The sequence below is a fragment of the Cololabis saira genome, chromosome 7, assembly GCF_033807715.1.
Source record: "Cololabis saira isolate AMF1-May2022 chromosome 7, fColSai1.1, whole genome shotgun sequence".
NCBI classification, from domain to species: Eukaryota; Metazoa; Chordata; class Actinopteri; order Beloniformes; family Belonidae; genus Cololabis; species Cololabis saira.
In genome coordinates this window covers 33,085,416-33,108,605 of record NC_084593.1, presented here as the reverse complement: position 1 = coordinate 33,108,605, position 23,190 = coordinate 33,085,416, and the positions used below count along the sequence as shown (strand labels likewise).

Genomic DNA, 23,190 nt, shown 5'->3' with positions numbered 1-23,190 from the left:
ATTTGCATTCTTTGTGTCTTATATTTAACTGCAAATATAGGATAGGAAAATCACAACACAAAAAACAAGCAGAAACCAGAAAAGAGCTCAACATGCAAAAGCCAGTCGCAAACAAAAATACATCTTTTTTGAAAACATGCGCAGGCAAAACAAGCAAAAGAGAATAAACTCCATGTGAGTCAGAAAGAGAAAAGTGCAACACATATTTACAGTGGAACATGCATTTCCATACACACACAAACACACACACACACACACACACATATCGCGGCGGGGCAGAAAGTCTGAGGGCGGCCGGCTGTTGTCTCCGTCAGGGACTGGGAGTCTGGCAGCTTGAGAGCAGGGATGGGGATAGGGGTCCAGATGCACTCATTCGCCAGGGAAGGTGGGGGTGTTTCAGCAGCTGAAACACGCAGGGATTAACCGTGCTGACTTCATTTAATTTAATTTGTATTAGGGCAGTCTTTCGGGGGCAAACATCGTTTTTCACTGCGGGGGGACATATGGGGTCACCGAAAACAGCAACAGACGGCGGAGCTCTTCCTCCTACCCCGACAATAGACCCAGAGAGGAAGCCAATGCACTGTTTTCTCATATCTCTCTAATACACACACATATTTACTCACTTCCACACAAACAGACACGTGAGCAGATATCTTGTTTCCCCCCTGATTTTGACTATGTTATCAAGTCAAATCCATCCAATTGACATGCATTTTAGACCCTGCAACCACCTTTCCATGGCTTTATTTCTTGAAATAAAGACCTCGAATCCTTTTGTTCTGCCTCTACAAACAACATGTAGTAATTTTTGGTGCTTATCAAAGCTCTGCCTCTGTGTACTTGTGCGCCCGTGTCTCTGTGTGTTGCACACACTCACACTAAGCTGTTATCTACCAAGAACATATCTCAGGGCTGGATGTTTATCTGCGCTGATGCAGATTGGCAGAGCTCTCTTTGTCTCAGTGCTGTGGTACGTAATATTATTTGTCTTTAGTTGTTTCATCATTTATGTCTCCACGACTGATATACTTTGATGTCCTGCAGTGGAGAAATCCTTTTACTAACCCCAAGGCAACTAATATGCTTTTACTTGTGATCTGGAAAGAGGCAGAGGAAACATTTTGTACAAAATCAAATAATTCAACTCCCTTTTGTATTCTATGCAACATGATTTACGCTGTCAAGGAGAGCAGGGGAAAAAAAGAGAGGGGAAAAAAAACAACTGCAGTGACTGAGTGAGTACCTGACATGCCTCTACACAATTTACAAGAGCTCTGTGGAAAATACGGTGGTGATCAGCCATCAAGTCTGTTGTAGCTAAAGCCCGCGGTCACAAGGAAAGCCTTCTCTCTGTCTTGCGCAGGTGACACACTCAGAAAGAATGCTAATGCATCACTCGCTGCAAAAGGGACTTTTATTCCAAACACATCCAAAATAAATAAAATAAAGAAAGATTAAAAAAAAAAAAAAAAGTATTGCCTTGTCTCTCTGAGACAGAGAGGACTGTACTGCTGGAGCTTGTTCAAGACTATCAGGCTCTCACTGGCAATCGTTTTATTCCTCTCTCCCCCAGCCCCTATCAAAAGATGTTACTGTGTAAAATGTCAAAGAAAAAAGAGGCAAGTGAAGTAATCTCCGTCTCCGTTTTGATCGCAAGTGGAATAATTGGAACCCTCTTAGGCTCATTACACGAGTTGCCCGCCAGCCAAAAGACGGCTCCAACTGCCCCTCTTTATTCATGTCGGAGCTTTGAAAAATATTGCTTCCTCTAGTTAAAACCTCTTTATGAGATGCAATGACTAGAGGTCTTGGTACCTACATTAACGGATAATCCCACAATGTCTTTGAAAATGCGTGTTTCAGCCACCACTGTCAGACATGGATCCTCAACAATGTGAGGGAAACAGCAACAACATGGCTCCGTATATCTGTAATAATGTCATTATGCATAGTGCACGGCACTTCTCACTCTCACTGGTTTTGGGCAATGCCCTTCTTCTCAATTACGTAAGGTGCTGCAAACGTGTAACGAGTCCATCTGGATACTTATTACTAATGGGCTTGTCTTCATTGCTATTAAACTATGCTTGTAATTATTGTGACTCTAATTACAATTACCGTATTATCTGAATTAACCTTATTCCTGGTTTAGATCACCCGCGCTGGCAGTAGCCAAGACACGCCTAGGAAGAATGGCACCACTGCCCCTTCAGATAAATCCGGCATAATTAGCTGTGTGCCTTACAGGGCCTGTGTGATGGTAATAATTAGAGTTACTGTAGCAAAGGTCATGCAAAAACAATTTGGAGAGGATGCTGACTGCATGGATAATGGAGGAGAGGAGGAGAGAGCTCAGATGAGCATGGCAACGCCTTTCCCTTTTAGAAACGGACCATGTATAGTAAGTACCTTTTGCAACGGCCTTGTTTTTAAACCGAAGCTCTCAAAAATGTAAGAAAATGAGAACCCATTCCAATGGCAAGTGGACTCCCAGCTAATGCAGTTTAAATGGATCCATGATTAGATTTGAGGGAAGTGCTACGGGGTTTATGTGTGAACTGGTTTCAGCTAAAATCGATTCCCTGCCTTTGAGGTGCAATCGCTACCGCGTCACCCCGCTGTTGCATCTGTTCATTAGCTTGACTTTAATGTGTTTATTCATACCTTTAGTCATTGCTAGTAATTTTGGTAGACAGCGAGGGGAAAGAGACACAAATCCAGAGTAGTCTGATCCACCCAGGTGCACGGGTTAATGAGCTGAGTCAAAAACGTTGACACAAAGGTAAACAGGTACTCGCACTAAGGCGCTTCTATTTCTATGCGCTCCCCCGTGTGGCTTGGCTCTCGCTGCAACTCCCAGATTGCTCCTAAGCTGAGAGCTCAGGGTTCACAACCCGGGTCCACCAGGGATTCTCTTCACTCCCTCTCGCCACCAGCATCACACCCCAGTGACATAAGTAACAACCTCACAATCAAATATAGCATCTAAAACAACACATATTCTTATGTGGGCGAGATGGTTCCTTGATGAAAAACACCGCTGAACTCCCACCACACCAGACAATGCTTCTTTAGTGTTAAGTGATGGAAACAAGGCTGAACGGAGAGGATAAGCCTTTTCTGTAATTTTTGTACGTCGTCTAAGCTGTGCCACAGCAGCTTGACAACTCAGTGTTTGATCAATTTTTAGGGACACATTTTTTACCCATTCTTCAGGTATTAACCCTTTAGGGCCTGACATATGAAATAACACAGAAAAAAAAAATCATTTTTTAATATATTGAAATAAAAAACACTTCTGATTTTGAATTCCTGAATAATTATTTTTCTCATCATTATGAATATATTAGGTAAGTTTATGTATTATGCATGTAGTTGTTTTTTTATATTGTTTTTGGTTTGAATAAAAGCTTTTCCCCCCCTTTTTTAAAATATAGAGGTGGTACAAACGTCTCTAAAACTGATGTATCAGATACAATACATCTGACATTATAGGGTTAATGAAATTTAAAAAGCTAAAACACCAGAGACGCAATATCACAGCTCCATTTCCAACCAGTCTTTACAGCACTCTTCATAACAGCTATTTTTAGGAAGTGGAGACGGCTACTCATCTCAACTCTGATCCATCATCTGTGGTTAGCGCCTTTTTTGACTTCGGTGTTAGAGCTTTCAAATAAACAGCAGATGTTGCAAAATCTGAAGCTGAATGGAGGAAAGGATTCATTTACTGAAGTTATATTCAGTAAATGTACATCCTTTATATTGCTTTGTGCTGACGTTGTTCATTGCCAGTCACTTCAAATGCCCAAATATATGTTGTCAAGGACATATGTCCTCACTTTTTACAGTACAACAAGGTTTCCCATTAACTCAACAAAACCATTATACTTTTAACCTTTGGTTTTTGCACAACCAATGATTTTCCTTAAAACAATGATACATATCACATAATAATTCCATAATTAGGAAAATTGTTTGCTATCTTGGTAAAAAGAAAAGACACAGGAAGATGTAATCTACACTAATATTTTACGTATGAACCTCTAATCAGCAGACTCTTAGCTTAGCTAACTTACTTTAGCATTGAAAGTGGAGATCGAGGGTGACAATTAGATCGAAACAATGTGAAGACATCTCCAATGGATATCGCAAACTCTTACAAATCAGGTGCTTTGTTTTGCCAATAAGCCCACCATAAGGAAAATTGGGGGTGTGGCCCAGCTCACACAACACCATTTTTGGCCCTGTTAACTTTGGGACATCTTTGATCCACAATGCACTTTTCAGTAACTGGGCAACATGTGCTAAAATAAGTCCAGACTTGGCCCTAAAAGTGATAGAATAATTCCCCTTCAGGTATTAATAAATATACACGGTGTTCAGAGCATTATAATAATAAAATATGGGCTGAGAGTGTCCTCATGACTGTGGTCTACCATGTTTTTAAAGTCCTTTTTAAGATGTGACTTGGCTGTAAAAACATTTTTTCCAAAACCCACTACAAGAATAAAGTGTTAAAACATGCAACTCGTTTGATCATGGCCTGGGGCAACACTTTAGGAGCTTTCCATTCTTTTAAAAACCTGTTTCTGCTTAAGTATCAAGGGCAAAACAAGATCAAATCAAACTGTGAACCGCTGAACAGTAGATGGTTAACTTAGGGTGAAAACTGGTAGTGAAAGCTTGCCTGAATTTGCTAAAATTGAGAACACATATAGGCTACTCTTCTAAATATTACTAGATGATTTTCATCAACTATGAAATATTTTCAAAAAGCCCGTTTAAAACTTAGTTTTTAAAGAATTATGTCCCACATTTTGTTCTTGGCAGCTCATCAGGTGTCGTTGTCTGGCAAGCCCAAGAACATAACCCCCCCCCCCATCCCCCCCAACAACACAACAAAACATCTTTCACAGGAAAATGAACAGAAGGAGAGGCCAACATTTTGACCCTGCACTACAAAAATGTTTCAGTGACTGCTGTTAGAGGAGTTTATGATAGCATCATTTGCACTGCCAACTGGGAAGGTCCTTTCATTCAGGAGGAGGGAAATCTGTCTCAGCAAATACCTACTATCTAAATTAAACTGTAGATGTGCAATGTTTCTTGATATTTGAATATGTATTTTTTAAGCTGAATTTGTTGTGTCAAAACTTAGTGTCAAGTTGCCAAATGTAGGTATGAAGGTAATTAAAGTAACAAGAATACAATCACACCATGCGGTTGGAAATCTAGTTCTGCTGTTTTTCCTTTCATCAGATTCAGTGTGCTAATGAAACACGGGGGTGAAAGCTGAAGCATCTGCAAGGATCCATATGTCTTTGTGACTGTGAGGGTTTAAAAAGCGTAAACTGTGATTATCACTCATCTACAGTTGTCAAATGCCTAATCTCTACGACTCACAGCCAAACTGGTCACATTGGGTGACGGTGGACCGTCCTCCCCCACATGTGAAGTCCCAAACAAGTGTTGAGAGAAGCAGTGATAAGCAGGTCCTTATCCTTTTAAAGACACTCCCGAAATCCAATGGCTGTGGGAAGGGGGGGGCGAGGGGGGGGCTTCAGCTTTAAGGGACTTAAATCTGGATTATAGCTAGTCCTCCAAATTAAACCAAAAGTCTTTCTGTAGCTGCTCATGCAGGCTGACAACTGGCTTGTTACCAGCCCCACATACTAGGACAAATGTTGAGCGTCTGCCGCTGGAACGCTTTCACATTCAAGCCCTGCGTGATTTCACAAAGAAGTCTGACCCATCCTCACCTCATCGCTCCACCATCCTCCACCCGCATGTAACTACACTCAAATTATATTCTATGATGTGTACCTGACTGCTGTTGCCAACTAGCTTAGCTGCAGGCGAGCTTCTCAGCCAGGGCAAGGCTGCTCCGTCCCCGCTGATGTGTCTTCCCACAGCAAAACAAGGCCAAATCTAGGGCTTAGCGGCTAAAATAATCATTACTGGGTAGCGAGCAAATGAAAAGTCAGAACACTGCTCCCCTGCTTCACCTCCCCCCCAACACTGTTGGTTTTTTGCGTCGCTGTCTGCACACAAACAGAAAAAAAGGGAGGAGCCCTGCATTAGCATTCAAAGCGACAATGTTTGAGGAAAATAAAAGCCACATAGCTCGGGCTGCTTTATTAGATATAAGAGGGAAGAAAAATCTGACATGTTAGTAGTTGCCCTCATTTAATTAGAGAAATAAAGATCATCGCTCATACATCACAGTATGATCGGTACCCTGGCCCTAAATCCGCCGCCTTTAGAACGAGGACCGATAGAAAAAGTTCTCCTTACCAACAAAATGTTCATAAATGAAGAATATATCATGAAGAAAATACAAGTTTGCGGCTGTTTTCTTTGAAGAGAGCGCGTATTTTCGGGATGCTAAAAGCTTCCCTCTCCTTGTAGTGTTTATGTTCCTTTGTGTGCAAGCGTGCACATGTGCATGTGCTATACATGCTGATGCATTACGGTTTGCTTTGATGTAACAGCCCCTGAACTAGATAAAAGCATTATGAACTCAGCTCCTTGGTGACCTTCCTCACTGTGCTACCCAGAGGAGAAGTCAATCTGTGTTATTAAAGCTCAGTGATTATAAGCAATCTTCCCTTTAACAAGTACAGACATGCTGCTTTCCCCTGCTCGCTAGCTCCTACAAACCTGTTCTGGGATGGCTAATCTTGAACTAAGGAGGTTACTGGGGAATCTACTGCACTCTGAGCAGACTGACAAAAGCCAAGGGCTTTTCATTCATTAACTTGACTGCCAGTGCTTTGCTATGTCAAAACACAGACGTGAGATGAAAGGCAAGGACTGATGTCTCTTTGTGCACTCCAGCAAGACAACTGAAACCTCGATGTTGTCTTCGGATCCTATGTGAGAGTACGAGGATGGTGGTAAAGTTGTTATCAATTCCCCTTGCCAAGGCAGTCACATCATTTGTTGTGTTTTCAACTGCCAAACTAAATCCACTGTAAATGTAATCCATTCCTTAAGACATTTTTGTCTTTCAAACTTGACCTGGCATTGGTGTGGCAAAGAAATGCTCTCTCTCCTCCCTGGAAACCAGATAAGGGTGTAAATGATATGCTCGGGCACTTTGTGGAAAGCTCTAATCCCAGGAAAACAAACTGGAGGGAAACAGGCCCACCTGAATTGCTTTCAGGAAAACTAGATAATCAAAATGCAAAACAACCTATGATAGAAAATGAGATGAATTCTAAAACCAAATCCCCCACTACTAACATCAGCAAATTCCCCCTGTGAACTTTTATTTGTGTTCTCTGTTTGGGTTTTAAATGTAATCACACTGCATTCGGAGCGCCATCAATGAGCTATTCTGATTTATGTCAGGCCGAATCAGACTTGCCGCTTAGGGGTTTAAAGACATCATGAATGCGAAAAGGAGCCACACACTGAACACATTAGGGGTCCCACCATCTCCTCAGACAGGGGTACAATGGGGAAGGGAGCGGAGATAAAGGAGGAGAATAACAGGGGTGAAGGAATGGTCGACGCTGATCGGGCAGAGAAGAATGGGGGAATGAGAGAATAGAAAAGCAGAGGCCTGAGACACTGGCCACACAGGGCACGGGGAACGAGGGGGCTATGAGAGGCCTGCACTCGGTCATAGCCCATTAGGCTGGCTGGGTGAAAATGCTACAGCTCATTACATGCTTGCTTCTGTTCTGTGGATGAACAATGCACAATTATTCTATCCTGCTGCTCCACCAGCCATACTGCTGCATGCCTCTGAGGCGCCTGATATTGCTGCTGTAGCGGCTGGCCAGCCAACAGCCTCTGTGCTCATCAAACAGCCCTCCCTAATGCAAATCCAGGTTGTTTTTTTTTTTTTTGCCTTGAAACAAAAGCACTGTATGAATTTGCCGAAATGAAAGGAGAGGAAAACAGGAGCGACTCCTCTACCACTGGAATGAACAAAACAAAGGTATAATGCAGCGTTTGTGTGAGGAAACACAATGACGTTTGTTCCCTTTTGTCTGTTCAGTCCTCTTAAGTTCTTTAAAAAGCTAGACACGTAGCATACAGATAATTCTTTTGTTTGGAGCTGAATTAAGTTTACCCTGGTGTTATAATTATTGTAAAGCAGGTGCAATCCAAACATACACAACCAAATATAACAAAGATTTAAGACCTCTGACAATCTCTGCAGCGTAGAGGATATCTGAGCTCAGGATTCATCTTCCCACCAGCAAATTGGTTCACATTAAGTCTTCCTACTCCTCGTTCTACCATTATGCATGCAGAAGTTGACATTTAATCTGATGGGAGAAATGCTAACTAACATCCTCCTGCTCCCCCTTTTTTTTTTTTTAGTTTAAAGCAAAAATCAGGACACTTGGAAAGGTCACACTTCCCTGGTGTCAGAGCTGGCTGCTTGGAAAAGTTTCCCTTCACAGCAAGCATTGTTACATTTCACAGACTCCCTCCCCCAATTCCCCGTCATTCAGAGAGGCTGCACTCGGGAGAAATCCCTGGGAACACTTTTCGCAATAATGCGGTAACAAGTTTGGCAACCCGCAGTGCAGCCGAGGCAGGACAGAGAAACACAATTACAAGCCTGATATCCATGAATTCTAATTAATACCTTTTCTCTCTGCACATTTGGATGAAATTAGTTTTGGGCACACATTATTGTTGTTACAAGAGAACTGTAATTACTTTTTTCTCACTTTATTTTCCGTGAAACATCTTTTTCTTTTTTTGAGGGGGTTGTTTCATAATAAATGCAAGAAGAAGAAAAAATAGTTCCCAGAAAGGGATGGCATTTCCTTTCTCACTCTTATCTGCAAAGACGGACAAAGACGGGTCTATATTTTCTTCCCTCTGCATGCCAGTAGACATTATACAAATGCTTCTGTTTTAATGTTGCTAAACTACAAGGAGAGGGGAAGCTATACCTCCCTTACACGCACAGACTGCAACACAGATACTAGGAGTTGTGAGCTTTCACTGACCAAGATTTCACTTCTGGTAATAACTTTTAGGGTTTGTACTTTTAAATGTGGAAGCTGACCTTTTCTGTCCTCCATAAATGTAAATACAGGCATTTGAACCACAGGGTGCAACATTTGCATTCATAAGAAATGCTATTTTGGTTGGTTTTCCATTAAGCTCAAGCTCTTTCTTGTCGAAGGCTTCCCTCAGCCCGTTGCTATGCATTGTGGTCTACCTTCCTTGCAGCTCCACCGTCGTTTTACAACGCGCAACAAAATATGTGTAAGGCGGCATTTGACCGCAACGCACACCTTGAAAAATCTGTGTTGATGATATATTTTCACACCTCCGTGTCGGGAAATCGAATGCTAAAGGATCTCCATTAAAGAAAAGGAAGTGCGACATATTTGTGTCAGAGAGCTTAATTTAAGGAATAAAAAACAACAACGCTGCAGGAAACTCATTTAAATGGGTAATTACGGCCACGCAGCGTTGCTTGCAGGGCTTAACAAGGTACATAATGATGTCCCCTTCCCCAGCGATAAACATCATCACTGTGTCCATTTCCTTCACTCCACTTAGCTTTTTCTCATTTGCGAGTGGACCCATCAACCTATACGCCTATTGCCATTATACCCTTTGTTGCATTTAAATTTGTGTCCAATAAAGATCCAGCAACATAAATTGCTAGATGACTATAGTCATTATGTGACTATTTTGGGCTCCGCAAAAGTCCTCTTGGTATTGATGGCTTAACAAGAGAGCGTCTTTCAATTTGATAGAGGCTTTTAAAGTCAGTTTGAGCAATTGTTCTCTTTTAAATGTTGTCTCAGATAAATGAGGATGATCTGTGAAGTATGAAGATGGACTTTGCTGGTATGAGTTTATCTTCTACAGTTGCCGTATATTGATTTGGACTTTGACCGCCAAAATTTCCAAAAAGAGAGCAAAATTTCAAAGTTATCCTGAAACTTCATGTTCACACCTTCTCCCACATCTGCAAGTACAATGAAATACTACTTACATTTGCTGTTTAATTCAAGCAACAGAAAAGTGATATGACCACTTTACGTAAACAAGATTTGTAGAAAATTATCTTTTCTTTCTCAAATTGCATTGCGAAGTAACAACAGCATGTGTGAAGCAGCAGCAGCGCAGGTTGAGGAAAACTGCTGGCATGCTATGAATAGATCTCACTCTGCTCTTCCTTCCAACCCCATCTCTTCTCAATTTGCTAGTCAGTGCCATTTCCATTACATGTTCCTCCCTCTGTACAATCTGTCCAAGTCACATGCAGTTAGGACACTCGCAGTGACGTGTGCATCAGACGCTGTCACTCGTGTTTTGACTGTTAAGCTCTTTTGGCTGGACGCTCTGATCCTAACGAGAAGGTGGCAACCCGGCGGGCCGGGGCGCTTCTGACTGGCTGCTCGCGGTTGTTCTGTCATTTCATTGTGGCTCCACAACATCAAAAATGACATGCAGTGATGGGGTGTTGTGGGTTAGGGTCAGGGCTATAAAAACCCAACCGAGTGTTAAACTAGCAGTGCTTGCACATGAACTGAAAACCATCTTGTTGAGTAATGTCAGTCAATCACCCGCGGCCACACCAGCGCCGTGTTAAACACGATGGGAGGCGCCAGCCCATGATGGCCTGAGGTGCATTATTGTCTCACTCTTAATATATTTTAGATGGATGTGGATTTATTTCACCATCCAAATGCTGACGCTTGACAAGCACAGCGTTTCCTCAAATCTCACCTTACAAATAACGTCTCTAAATAATTAAAAGGTACATCTGCCACTCAGTCGGTACGCCTATGAAGCTTTTGGAGATGAAGCGATTTTCTTTCAAGTGCTTTGAAAAGAGGAGACTTTAAAGAATGTCACACACCTCCCGAGTTTTCAAAGGATCAAGACGTAAATAAAAAAAACAGAGTCAAAAGGTTGATCCCGTATCTCTTCTTTTATTGCAGAACGACTGTATCTATATATATGGTGTTGATTCTTTGTGAGTTTGATTAAAGTTTGTCAAACTGTTGGGAAGATGACTAGCCCCATAAAGTTGAATCATAATATTTCCCCCCACTGAAAGTCAAAACGACTACCCTTTCATTATGTCGTCTACAAATCTAAAGAACATCGCTTTATAAGTGTTAAGTATGTATTTGCATCTAAATGTCAACATCTATTTACAAAAATAGAAATTGAATCATTCGTGGATAGCTTCTTATTTATCTAGTCCTACAATCTTCTCCCTGTTGTAAATGTGTAGACCATGACTCAGTTTATTTCATGAAAATGTCACTCTCATTAATTCCCTTCACTTTCAAGAGGCGCTGAAACCCCAAACTGACAAACACAGCGGAGCCACCAGCAAGTGCTAAACATTTCCGTTTTGGGGGAACGTCCGACTGTCTGCAGCTTCAGAGACACATCAGGAATTCAGCTGCAACCTAAATGCTAAGATTAAAAAAAGAAAATTAGGGGGGGGGGCTTGTTTTCAATTTCTGATTCTCTGCTTTTTGTTGTTTCCTCCCAGTTAAACTTTTAACCAATATCGATTTCTGTCAGTCGCAGCCTGTTCATGACCAGGAACAGACAAAGCTGAGCAGAGACCGATGTCCAGATGAAAATCAAGGCAGCAAAACTACTCCAGATCTGTTTAACTACACCAGACGTTTAAAATGTTGATGGACTTTTAATTATAAAACTAAATAACTGCTGAGATAAGGGGAAAATATCAACGATTGTTAACACTGTAAAAAAAAAATAGTAAAGGAAATAGAATTGCTATAAATATGTAACATTTTTATTGAAATTGAAATGAGAAAAAGTATTTTGGAAACTTTAGCAGCATGCATATATTTAACGATGTCTTAAACTCAGCACTAACATCGTCACAAAAACTCAAAGTGCTGCAAACGCAAAATCCCTAAAAGGTTTGAGTGTTGAAAGTGCTGGATTGTTTTCTTTTATGACATTTCATTACAAGGTGCTTGCTTATATTGACGGAAATGAGAATATCCTTATCGAGAGTTGGAATAAATGTGACACTATAGAGAGAAAGAACATACCTGTAAATGTATTTATGGGTAAGTGCATGAGATTGGCAGCTTCAACAGATGTTACTGTGCATTGACAGCATGACATCTACTTAGCATGCTCGATATGACATGTGTGAGTGCTCCCATGCATATTGTCTTGATGTGAAGAGATAGGCTGGGATGTGCAGCCTCCCTGGAACCACTTCCTCTCGTATCTCCTGCATTAATATCAAAATGACTTCCTTACTCAGGGAAAAGAAGAACAGCAAGACTCGTGCGGGGAGATGTCTTTTCATCTGATTCATTTCAATTTTTTATATTTTGTTTTCTCTTACATTCTTCGTTTATGTAAAAATGTGGACCTATCATTGTGGCATACAATACAATCCAGCGTCACTGAGACTTATGTAACAAGCGTGCGTTTAGAGAAGGAGTGGGCTGAGCATCTGCAGGATGGGTGCTTCAGTTATCAAATAACTTTTACCTGCGGGATGTGCTCTCATTTGAATACTAAACATCCAACACCATTACACCATGCTATGTAGTGTTCAACCGCCTTTTTAAAATTCATTTATCATCTTTTGCGCATTGATTTGTCATCCATCTGAAAGAAAAAGAAATCCTCATTCTCTTAACTGAATATGGCTAATCGATAATGTAAGATAACTCATTTTCCTGCCGCGCTCATTATCTGGATTCACAGGTGTGAGAAACCTTGGTGCTTATTACAAATTCAAAAACACATTCTAGCCAAAGGCCATTCCTTTACTGTATAATTTTCTCCCCCAGTAAGTGATTCACTATAATTAAGCCATGGAAGACAGCTCTATTCTCCTGTGAGCATTCATATTGCTGCTACAGACAGGTCTAACACACATCTTACAGCTGATGCATTTCAAAACAATGCATAATGTTCAAGAAGGTATATGCTCATGCACTTTCTCACAGGGGATAATACAATATACACGATGCAACTGCAGGCACGAGGCCTTCGGGGAGACCTGTCACTGTTATCTTAGCCAAGTCTGCTGTGTGGGTATACGAGTGTGTGTGTGTGTGTGTGCATGCCAGCCTGCTTTGTCTGTTGGGGGGAAAAGCTCGACTCCGACTGCTCTGACATGAGCAGGATGCTGAGTGCCGAACATAAACTAACAACGAAGGAGAACTTTGTATCGATCAAACGCATAAATCACAAATGCACACAAACCCGTATCCTCCTTCCCTCCATTAGCAAAGCAAATGTGACCACGTTCTGATGACTATGATCATTTTAAGCTTCCATTTTAGAAAATAAACAAACACAGGGACCTCACTGTGCCCCGGTGTTACAACAAAAGGCTCTTCTGCCGAGGATAAATGAGTCACGGATAATTATGAGGTTGTCCTCAGGATGAAAATAATTTTTGGGGGGACAAAGCAGCTCCAGTAATCAAAACACTGCAGCCACTCGTGTTGCCCTAACAAGTCAATGGGATATGGGTTGAGGACTTGTGGAGTCAAGTGGTTTCAAGCCCGTGCTTGCTCATTGGAACAAAGCAATTATCTGCCATTTCACTGCAGTTTGTTTTAGCTATAAATGGCATTATAATTAAACCAACGCATTTTTTTATTTAAGAGCAACATCTGCACACACTGGTTAGCTTCTGTCTCTTGCAAATGTCACAATGGGGTGAAAAGGAAACAGCGACAACTGTTGTGCCGGGTCGCACTGTTGGAGGAATAAGATAAACTCTCGCTGCCGCTCTTCCCCCAACGTTCCCAAATTCACACAAACTCTCTTTTCTCAGTCCAGAGAAAATGCGCGAAGACTGGGTCAAAGAGATGGTTGTCAACATCAAGTGCAAGAAGGAGAGAAGCGGATGCTGCATGCTAAACAGCTCCAGCCTCTATCAAGCCAATCAACTGACTCGAGGAAGAAAAAATGAGAAAACGTGGTCTGGGGCTCAGACACCTGGCGCTAAGATTCCAGATTCATCCTCCTTATCTGTCTGTCTGCCCTCACATCGCTCTATCAAGACGACTCCGGGCTTTGCATAATGAATCATCACGATCAATCTTCCTCCCTGTTTGTTTCCCCTCTCCTCTTTTTCATTTGCTGAAACAAATAGAGGGTGTCCTAAACCTGTGGCTAATGTGCCTTTTATTGGCTGTTTCAGCCACAAGATGCAGGAGGGTTTCTGATATCCCTGAAGAAGATTGCAAGGAACTGCATACCGGCAAACACCAGCACAGCATGTGGGTCACTGCGTGTACCTGCTACAACCCTCCACTACATTTCTCATTATTTCCACCTGTGTTGTCCGCATGCACGCACACACACGCACACACACACGCACACAATTGCACAACCACCAGCTTAGGCAGGCCCAGTAAATCAGCATGCTTGTAAGTAGGTCTCATTGACCCCTCAGGATCCGATGGTGCCTGGATCTCTCCGGATCGTCCAGTCAATATATCAATATCCATCTTGTGTTTCTTGTTTTAAGACCCCCACTCCCAAGCCAACACCCCCCCCCCCCCCCCCCCTCTCTCCTCACTGAATGTCAAACGGAGATTGGGCTCATCAATTACAGGAGTGTGAGCATGCCGAGCTGGAGCTTATTTGCTGCTGTCTATATGAGTGAGCATGACACACACTGCCATGCATACACACACACACACGCCCACACACACTACCCCCCCCCCCCCCCCTTCATGCAAACATAAATGTCCCTTTCTCCCCTGAGAGAAGTGGGTCATGAACAGAAAGAGGGGAGATTGCCAAAAGAATCCAATAGACGAGTTCATACATCCCAAAAATCTATAAACTAAAGATCAGCTGGTCGCATACACCTGTCAGCTTGAATAGTCTTTCGAGTCAAACCTTCCCTGCTCTGCTGGAGCCACGCTTGGCATGTCAGGGTAATTCAATGGCTGGCTGTGCAGAGCGGCCATGCGGCAATGCCGCAGCCAAATGGACGACATACAGATTTAAGCAATGATTATTCTTTCTGTTAGCACCTGAAATGATGTGTGGTGGAGCTGATTAGCCGAGTCAATACATCTGGCAGGTGCACAAACTCCTGCTCGTTTTGCAGTAGATCAGCACACACTTACACACACACGTACACAAAAAGAAAACAAGTGCAGTGAGAGAAGCCAAATAATCCACTTTGTCAGGCCTCCAAATTCTGCTTGGCAAAGCACTCTCATCACAGGTCAGCTCCAGCGTCTGGGCACCTTGAAATGCCTTGAAGGATTCCACTCCACTGACACAATGCCATTTCAAATAGCTCAGCTTTTCCATCGGCAACAGACAAAAAATTCACAGACACTATAGACTTTGGTGCAATGAAATGCTCAACATCACTAGACCTTGCTGAAAAAAAGAGCAAACTATAGCTGCTCTTTGTTGAGATTTAGTCTTAGTTGGATCAAGGAGATTTATTATTAAAGAATAGCTAAAGAGGTAAGTACTTCTTTGCTGCTACTTTGCATTCAATTGTGGGAAACGTTTTTTTTTTTTTTATCCACAAATCAATTCCCTCTTTTATTTTACTCTTGACAGCCAAAGCAGTCCAGCCAAGGATCAAGGAGAAGCACATTGGGATGGTATCTCACCTCTGGCAGTGGCATGCCGTTGATGATGAGGTCTGGCTGCTGGTGGCCCTGCCCTGTGAACGGGTGCTGATAGCCATGGTTGGGAGCTGCATTGCGTGAGTTCTGGTTCTCCACGTTGAGGAAGGTGCTCTCGGAGCGCCTGCAGCCCAGAGGCAGGCTCTGCTGGTGGTAGTCGAAGTAGTTGAGCGAGGAGGTGAGAGATGAGCAACTCACCACGTTCATCTTGTCTGTCTCCTCAACGTCTCGTGGCACCAGGCGGATGTCGTTCTTGCTCAGCTTCTTCTTCTTGCTGGACTTCTTCTGGTTGCCATATGAGTATTCCGCCACCCTGCGCAAGTAGAAGAAACTGAACAGACTCAATAAAGCAGTGTTCTGCCTTTCCCTCCCCCCGCACACGCGGTCAAAAAAAGCTCGCCCATTATGCCACCTAGGGCGCTGTCCAACCATGGGTGCCAGACTGAGGCTCCGCGCCCCCGTCCAGCGGTGGAACAGCACACCTAAGTGACTTCCCACACCCGGCTTGCAGTGGAGCTGTCATCCCATGTTTGCTTGCATTTGCATGCTCAACAATCCACATGTCACAAACAGGCAGACAATATGCAAACATGCCAAAACCACAGAAGCAAAGCAAAATGATACACTGATGCTGAGCAGCATGACTGGTATATGCAATCATATTCAAAGCACACGGCCAACATTAATTCTTTTTTTTCTTTCATTAGCAAGCAAAACCACTTGCAAAACAGATTCCTGGAGAACTGCAGATTCAAGTTCATTTAACTACTCTCAGACATTTTCTGCAGACTTCAACTGAGTATTTTGATGTTAATAAGAACAAATGAGCAATACAGTCACGGTTTATCAAAAGGTCCTCGGATTGGGGGAAACATCCGCTCTGTGCACAGCCTTGCAGTTTTGCAGGAGAGCAGATGCTAAGCGTTCTGGTGATCACTACAGACCTCACTAGATTTAGTCCAAATCATGTGGGATGTTTTTTTCCCCACTATCTTATTACTTCAAACTGTGGGAGAGGTCAAAACTAACCTTATGAGATAAAGCTTATGGATTATGTCCCACATAAAGCCCATATCAAAACTATCGATGCCCATGAAATTGCTCCCGCTGGGACGTCTCTGCTCCCTCCTCTTGTCTTGTCTGAAATGTCTCTGCTAGACAAGGCCCCACTGGCCTCAGTTCCTCACAAAAATTCAGCACTAATCCTCTGCCGCTTCTCAAATCACTACTGTAGTTTGTCTTTTAGATTGCATCTTGAAAACAGCTCCCACCTCCATTCTGCTCCCCCTTGATTCAGAGAAGAGAGAACGGGCAGCTGCAAGGGAAGAGAATACTGCATCTCTTTTTCATTCATCATTTTAACATGTTGTCTCTCCGCACTGCCCAAATTGAAGTCTGGGAGAGGAAAACATCAGAGTCAGGCAGACTGACAGAGGACAAGCAATAAATTGGAGATAACTGCTCCTCGTCTTCGAGGTGGCGACTGAAAAACAGAGCACATCAGTGCTAATTAAGGTTCCCAGCAGCGAGACAGGCTCACGTGAGGAGAGTAAAGTACTGGGAGCAGTTCTGAATTTGAATCTGTTGTTGTCTGTCACTGTTCTTCCCTGCACAAAATGCCTGACTGACATTAGAAATGAGGAAAACATTTTGATAAATATGTCATGTCATAGATCTTACTCTTTTTTCCAATCACACTTACACAAAAGCACATTTATAAAAATATGGATACAGGGGTTATGGGTTCTTAAGGTTAGTCTTTTAAATATAAGGATACTTGAGAACCCGAGCAACTTGACTTTTAAAATGATTTTTTAATAAAGTATTTAAAAGCATGTGTTTATATTCAAAACAAGAGGGATGATATAAAAAATATATTATCCCTGACAAATGCTAGGAGAAAAATCTGATAAATACTGAGGGAAGATTTGTGAATTTTGTTCAAGATAACTTCTGCTTGAAAATTGAGGTTAACCTCAAATCAACAAAATGAAGTTTAAAGCAAAATATGATTAGAGCTATAATATGTTCATTTGGTAATGTGGCACAAAGGGGGACATCAAAGCCAGAGCTGATGGACCAAATAAAATCATCAGGTACCTAAAATCAGGAAAATAATAATAGATGTCTTCCATTAAATCTGTTTAAGATGACTATGATGTGACTTTGCAACTAATCTCTGAAAATGTTTTTCTCTTCCCCTTGATGCACCTTAGTGGAGATGAAAACGGAGGGGAAACGGAGTGATTCCAGAGTAATGTCCATAATCACACTAGATTAAAGCTGATAAGAGCCAATCAGCCACGGTGGACGTTAAATAATAAACGTCTGGGGCTGCCATTGAGTCAGTGGGACGTTAATTGTGCGGCAACACATCCGCAAATTGAACATGACAGTTGAACCGTCGTATTTATGAGTCAATTCGTTTCAATGGAAGGATTAAATCCATCACTCGCGTTTCCCTAACACAGAACAGTGGGCCTCAGCAGAATCTGTGTGATTTAAAGGAGTCGGGTTCATTCAGGTCTTTCCTCAGCTGAGGAGCTGTGAAAATGATTTTTTTTTTATAAGAAAAAGAAAAAAGGGCTCTGCAGTCCTCACTCACGGCCTCTACATGCTGAAGGATAAAAGCACAAGTACTTGCAACTGGCAGATTCAGGCGCACGGAGGGGGAGGGCGCGGGTGCACACACACACACACACACGCACGCACGCACACACAGATTTAATGAGTACCTGCAGTTGTACGTCCGGATCTCCTTGTTATCCCTCTTGCACTTGACCGCCACGAAAATCATGGTGATAAAGAGGATGGCGGCGATGGAGCCCAGGGCGATGATGAAGATGAGGGACAGGTTGACAGGTCCGATGGGCTCCTGTGCGTTCAGGTCTGGGGAGAGGTACACCACGATGTAGGCCGAGGCGGACAGGGAGGGCTTGCCGTGATCCCTCGCCACCACCGTGATCTCGTACGTGGACTTGGCATTCTCCCCGAACATCCTGGTGGAGCGCACCTCTCCGTTCACCTGGTCTATCTCAAAGAAGGCCCGGTCCCCCTCGGACAGGGTGTAGGTCAGCCGCCCGTTCTCCCCCTCGTCATAGTCGTCGGCCTTCACCTGAGTCACCAGGTAACCCAGGCCGGCGTTCCTGGGGATGGACACCTCCGCAGTGCCGTTCACCAGCGGGGGGTTGGTCATGACGGGCGTGTTGTCGTTGACGTCCAGGACTACGATGCGCACCGTGGCGTTGCTGGACATGGAGGGGTTGCCGTTGTCTCTGGCCAGAACTTTGAAATCAAATGTCCTGGTGTATTCGTGATCGAATGATCTCATGGAGTAAATGCGGCCTGACGGGTTGATGCTGACGTACGTGTTTACATCCATGTGTTTAATCTCGCCGGGTACTATGGAGTAGGAAACGGTGCCGTTCATGCCCAGGTCAGGGTCTTCTGCTGAAACTGCGAGGAGACAAGAGCCAGGGAGGTTGTTTTCCATCACCATCTCCTGGTAGTGCGGCTTTAGGAAGTGAGGCGGGTTGTCATTTTCATCTGTGACTTTAACAACTAAAGATTTTGTGGCGCGTAAAGGAGGGGTGCCACTGTCCTCCGCTTGGATGGTCAGGTTGTATGTGTCCTTCTGCTCTCTATCCAGCCTCCCATCAACAAGTATAGTCGAGAAGCTCTCGTATTCTTGCAGTCTGAACGGAACGTTACCCTGCAACCTGCACTGCACTTTCCCGTTTGCCCCAGAATCCTTATCTGACACCCTCACCAGTGCAATGACATATCCACGCTGCGCGTTTTCACTGACTTCCACCATCTCTGTGTTTAGTGAGAGCAAATTGATGACAGGTGGGTTATCGTTCGTATCCATCACATTCACAGTGACTTTGCAGTGGGCTGGGATAGAGTTGGGACCTAAATCTTTGGCCTGGACGTCGATCTCGTATATCTGCGTCGTTTCATAATCCAAAACACCGTTGACAGTGATGATCCCGGTTCTGGGGTCAATTTTAAAAGCCTCCCTCGTTTTTTCAGTGACGTAACTGTTGAAGGAGTACACAACCTCTCCATTAGTGCCCTCATCAGGATCCGTTGCATTCAGGTCTATGACTAATGTGTTGATGGGGGAATTCTCCATCACATTAACGGTATACACCGGCTCGTCAAAAACGGGGTTGTTGTCATTTGAATCAATAACTTTGATGTTTAACTGTACCGCGCCTATCTTTGGTGGGTCTCCTCCATCTTCCGCACTGATTTCATATGTATAATGGGACTGGGTCTCTCTATCTAATGATTTTTGCACAACAAGCTCAGCAATTTTGGATCCATCCCCTCTGGTTTTTATTTCTAGCCCAAAAAGCTCATTTGGGGTGATAGAATATGACTGCACTCCAAAAATCCCAGAGTCCGGGTCGCTGGCCCCCTCTAGGGGAAACCTGGTACCGGGGGCGGCATTCTCGGAAATTTCAATATCAATGTGGCTCGTCGGGAACCTGGGGGCGTTATCGTTCAAATCCTCAATTTCAACTTTGATAACGCAGATCTCCATAGAGTTTGACATCACTTCTAAGGAAATAATGCACTTCGGGTTTTGTCGGCACACTACGTCGCGATCTATCTTCATTTGGGTGGTAAGGATCCCTGCTGGACTGAGTTCCACCCATCGCGGCTCTGAATTGGAAATCACCCTCAAGTAAGGGGGCTGCGGTGCGATCTGAAATCCCTGCTTAAGTGCGTCCTTTGTCACGTTTCCAATGACTGAGCCGGGCTTCATCTCCTCGTTTATTCCATATTTCAGGTTAATAACAGCCTCAGTCCCGACCCAAAATAAGAGGAAAACACCAGTTAAGTGTATTAATTCCATTTCCTTGCTTTGCATTGTACCTGTTGATTTTTTTTTTCTGTGCCTAATAAAGACCTTGATTTTTACGCACAGGGATGCGCGTCAGAGAAAACTGGAAAAATCATACCAAAGAACCATCTCGATAAAAATGTCCAGAAAAAAAAGTGTTTGGATGAGGACTATCTCGTTTACTAATAAAGCTAACAAGTGCTTGAGCTTATTTGACTCTTCTGAGGCAGATCCCCCCCGCTCTACTGCAGCAGCCGAAACATTGGGGACGACAGGTTTATAAAAACATGCTGAATCTCCTCACACCAGTGATTTAACCGTATAAATCCATGCGGCTCTTAACAAGCAGCAAACTGGTTTTACATATGACTCACAAGATGAACTGTCCATTTTTCAAGTAAGCTGAAAGGAGGAGGGCATGGGGAGACTCAGAGATGTGAATTCCCGTGAGCAAGTCCACAAGAATTCTGATCTTCCGCGCTGATGAAGTGCTGAGGCTCAAAAGTCCGTGTTAGATTCTCCGCCCGGATTCCAGTCAACATTTACGTCGCAGTTTGAATGAACATCTTGTTATGTGAAATACATTACAAGGGGGTGATCACATCTCCTCTTTGACTGGGCTTTCAAAAAGCACATCTGATGAAAAGGAGGGGGGAATGAAAGGCTCTGCAGTCACAAAATTATTCAACAGCCTAAGTCCGGATATCTTTGCTTTAAAGCAGGGCGCAGTTGCAGGAATGCCTCATCACATCACTCAAGTCCCGATTACCTTTTTATTTCCAGCAGATTTGCTCTCTCTCTCGTCCCCCTTCCGCAAGTCCCGAAGCTTTAACTTACTAATTAAATCCCTCGTATCTCACTTAGAAAAAGGCTACTCATATTCCGACAAATTAGTCCACGCAACATAAAAAAAAATATTAAAGAAAAAAAAAATCCAAAAGACAGAGATATGCAACGATGCCAGAGCCTACTGTATGTTCAAAATATATTTCATGTTGAGCTGCAGCAAACTGAAGCACAGGAGCCTAATATCCAGCCTGGCTGAGGCAGAAAAAAAAAAAAGAAATCACAATTCCTTGCCAGTGAGGCTGTCTAGTTGACTCCAACAAGCGCTGCTCTCGCTTCACTGGTGCACACTGGCAGACGCGCAGCTCCGAGCGGGCGCTCAGTCTCAGGACCCGCAACCCCTGCAGCCAATCAGGGCTTACACCCGCAACCCCTGCAGCCAATCAGCGCTGACCTGGGAGGGCTGGTGGGCGGGGCTAAAGCACAGCAGCGGAACACGGCCAACTACCTGTTCTCCTGCAGATGGACGAGTCAACGAGCAATTACAGCGCATGCACTTTGAATCACGACGCGGAGCATTAGACGGTCGTTAGAGCTGCTTCCTAAAGGAGAGTCTGGGTGTCCGTGGGGGGTTTCTGTGAGAGGGCTGTTGTAATAACGGTGCATTTTGTAATAAACGTCCAAAATGTAATAACTTTTTCCATTTCATTTTGTAATAAAGCCGCATTTTGTAATAAACTGCCCCATTTTGTAATACATTTTGTTATTGCATTTTGAGAAGATTATTATAAAATGCACTTGCAACTTTTTTTTATTTTCTAGGAAATGAAATAACATGGTGCATTATGTAATAATACTTATTATTGTTGTTTGTTTAACAATTAATTTATACAAGAGTGACTTTGGTTGTTTTTTTATGCAATTTCCCTCAGAGCTATGTAGCCCAATACATCTATGTATAATACTCCAAATATAACTTTAGTTGCTTATTTGAAGTTTGGAATTATGCAGGCCAATAACAAACACATAAACTATGCTTTAGAATTGTTATTACATAAAGCACTATGTTATTACATTTAGAGAATCTAGAGAATAAAAAAGTTGCAAGTGCATTTTGTAATAATCTTCTCAAAATGTAATAACTTATTACATAATGCGGCAACATTTATTACAAAATGCGTTGGGATAGTTTATTACAAATTATGGCTTTATTACAAAATGAAATGACAAAGTTATTACATGTTGGACATTTATTACAAAATGCACTGTTATTACAAAATGCGGCTCAACAGGGCTCCCGTGGGTGCCACAGTAAAGAGAGTAGCATTTCCCCTCAGCAGAGGTAGAGAAAAGATGCTGTAGGGGCAATTTCCCCCCCACAACTGTGCTTGGTTTCTTTCTTCTTTCTTTAATTCTGCAGCATTCAACACCATTTACAACACACATTCTCACAACGTGCATCCTCAGATTCAGGATGCTCTCATGCATGCTGAGATTTGGTAACCTCAGATTATATCTATGCACAACCAGAGAGCCTTTTTCTGCCACTGTTGGTATATTTTATATATAAATGGGTCTGATGATCTAACCTGCTGTTACAGCTGCACATTTCAGGTTACATCATTAACACCCTCACACTGCTCTGATGCATTTAGACGAATTACCACCATCATTTTTCCATTCCAAGTAGCTAATGAACAAACCCTAGGAATAAAGGCACAAATGGGTTCCAAGTAGTAATGTGTGGCACATATCAACATAACCTAATCCCGTTTCAAATATAAACCACTGTGATGAGGACTCTGCAGATGCACAGGGCACCTGCAGCCACTAGGGGGACCACAAAGCTGTGAGGTCAGCATCTGGGAAGGGTTCAGCTACAACAAACTAGGTTTTTCACGCTGAAATATCAAAAATAGAAGA

At 43.0% G+C, this 23,190-nt stretch overlaps 1 protein-coding gene across 7 annotated transcripts in view; it reads right to left on the bottom strand.

The window, feature by feature from the left end:
* pcdh19 (protocadherin 19) overlaps positions 1-21,606 on the bottom strand; it is a 56,385-nt gene extending 34,779 nt beyond the window's left edge. For 2 of the 7 annotated variants that reach the window (XM_061725697.1, XM_061725696.1), the window contains exons 1-2: positions 18,362-21,606; positions 15,612-15,957 (exon numbers count right to left, since the gene is read on the bottom strand). In XM_061725697.1, coding sequence (XP_061581681.1) covers positions 15,612-15,957; positions 18,362-20,508 — 2,493 coding nt within the window. In that variant the 5' untranslated portion in view covers positions 20,509-21,606. The remainder of the gene's footprint in view (positions 1-15,611; positions 15,958-18,361) is intronic. The other 5 variants (XM_061725702.1, XM_061725701.1, XM_061725699.1 and 2 more) reach the window with 3 other exon arrangements.
* Positions 21,607-23,190: the final 1,584 nt, after the last annotated feature.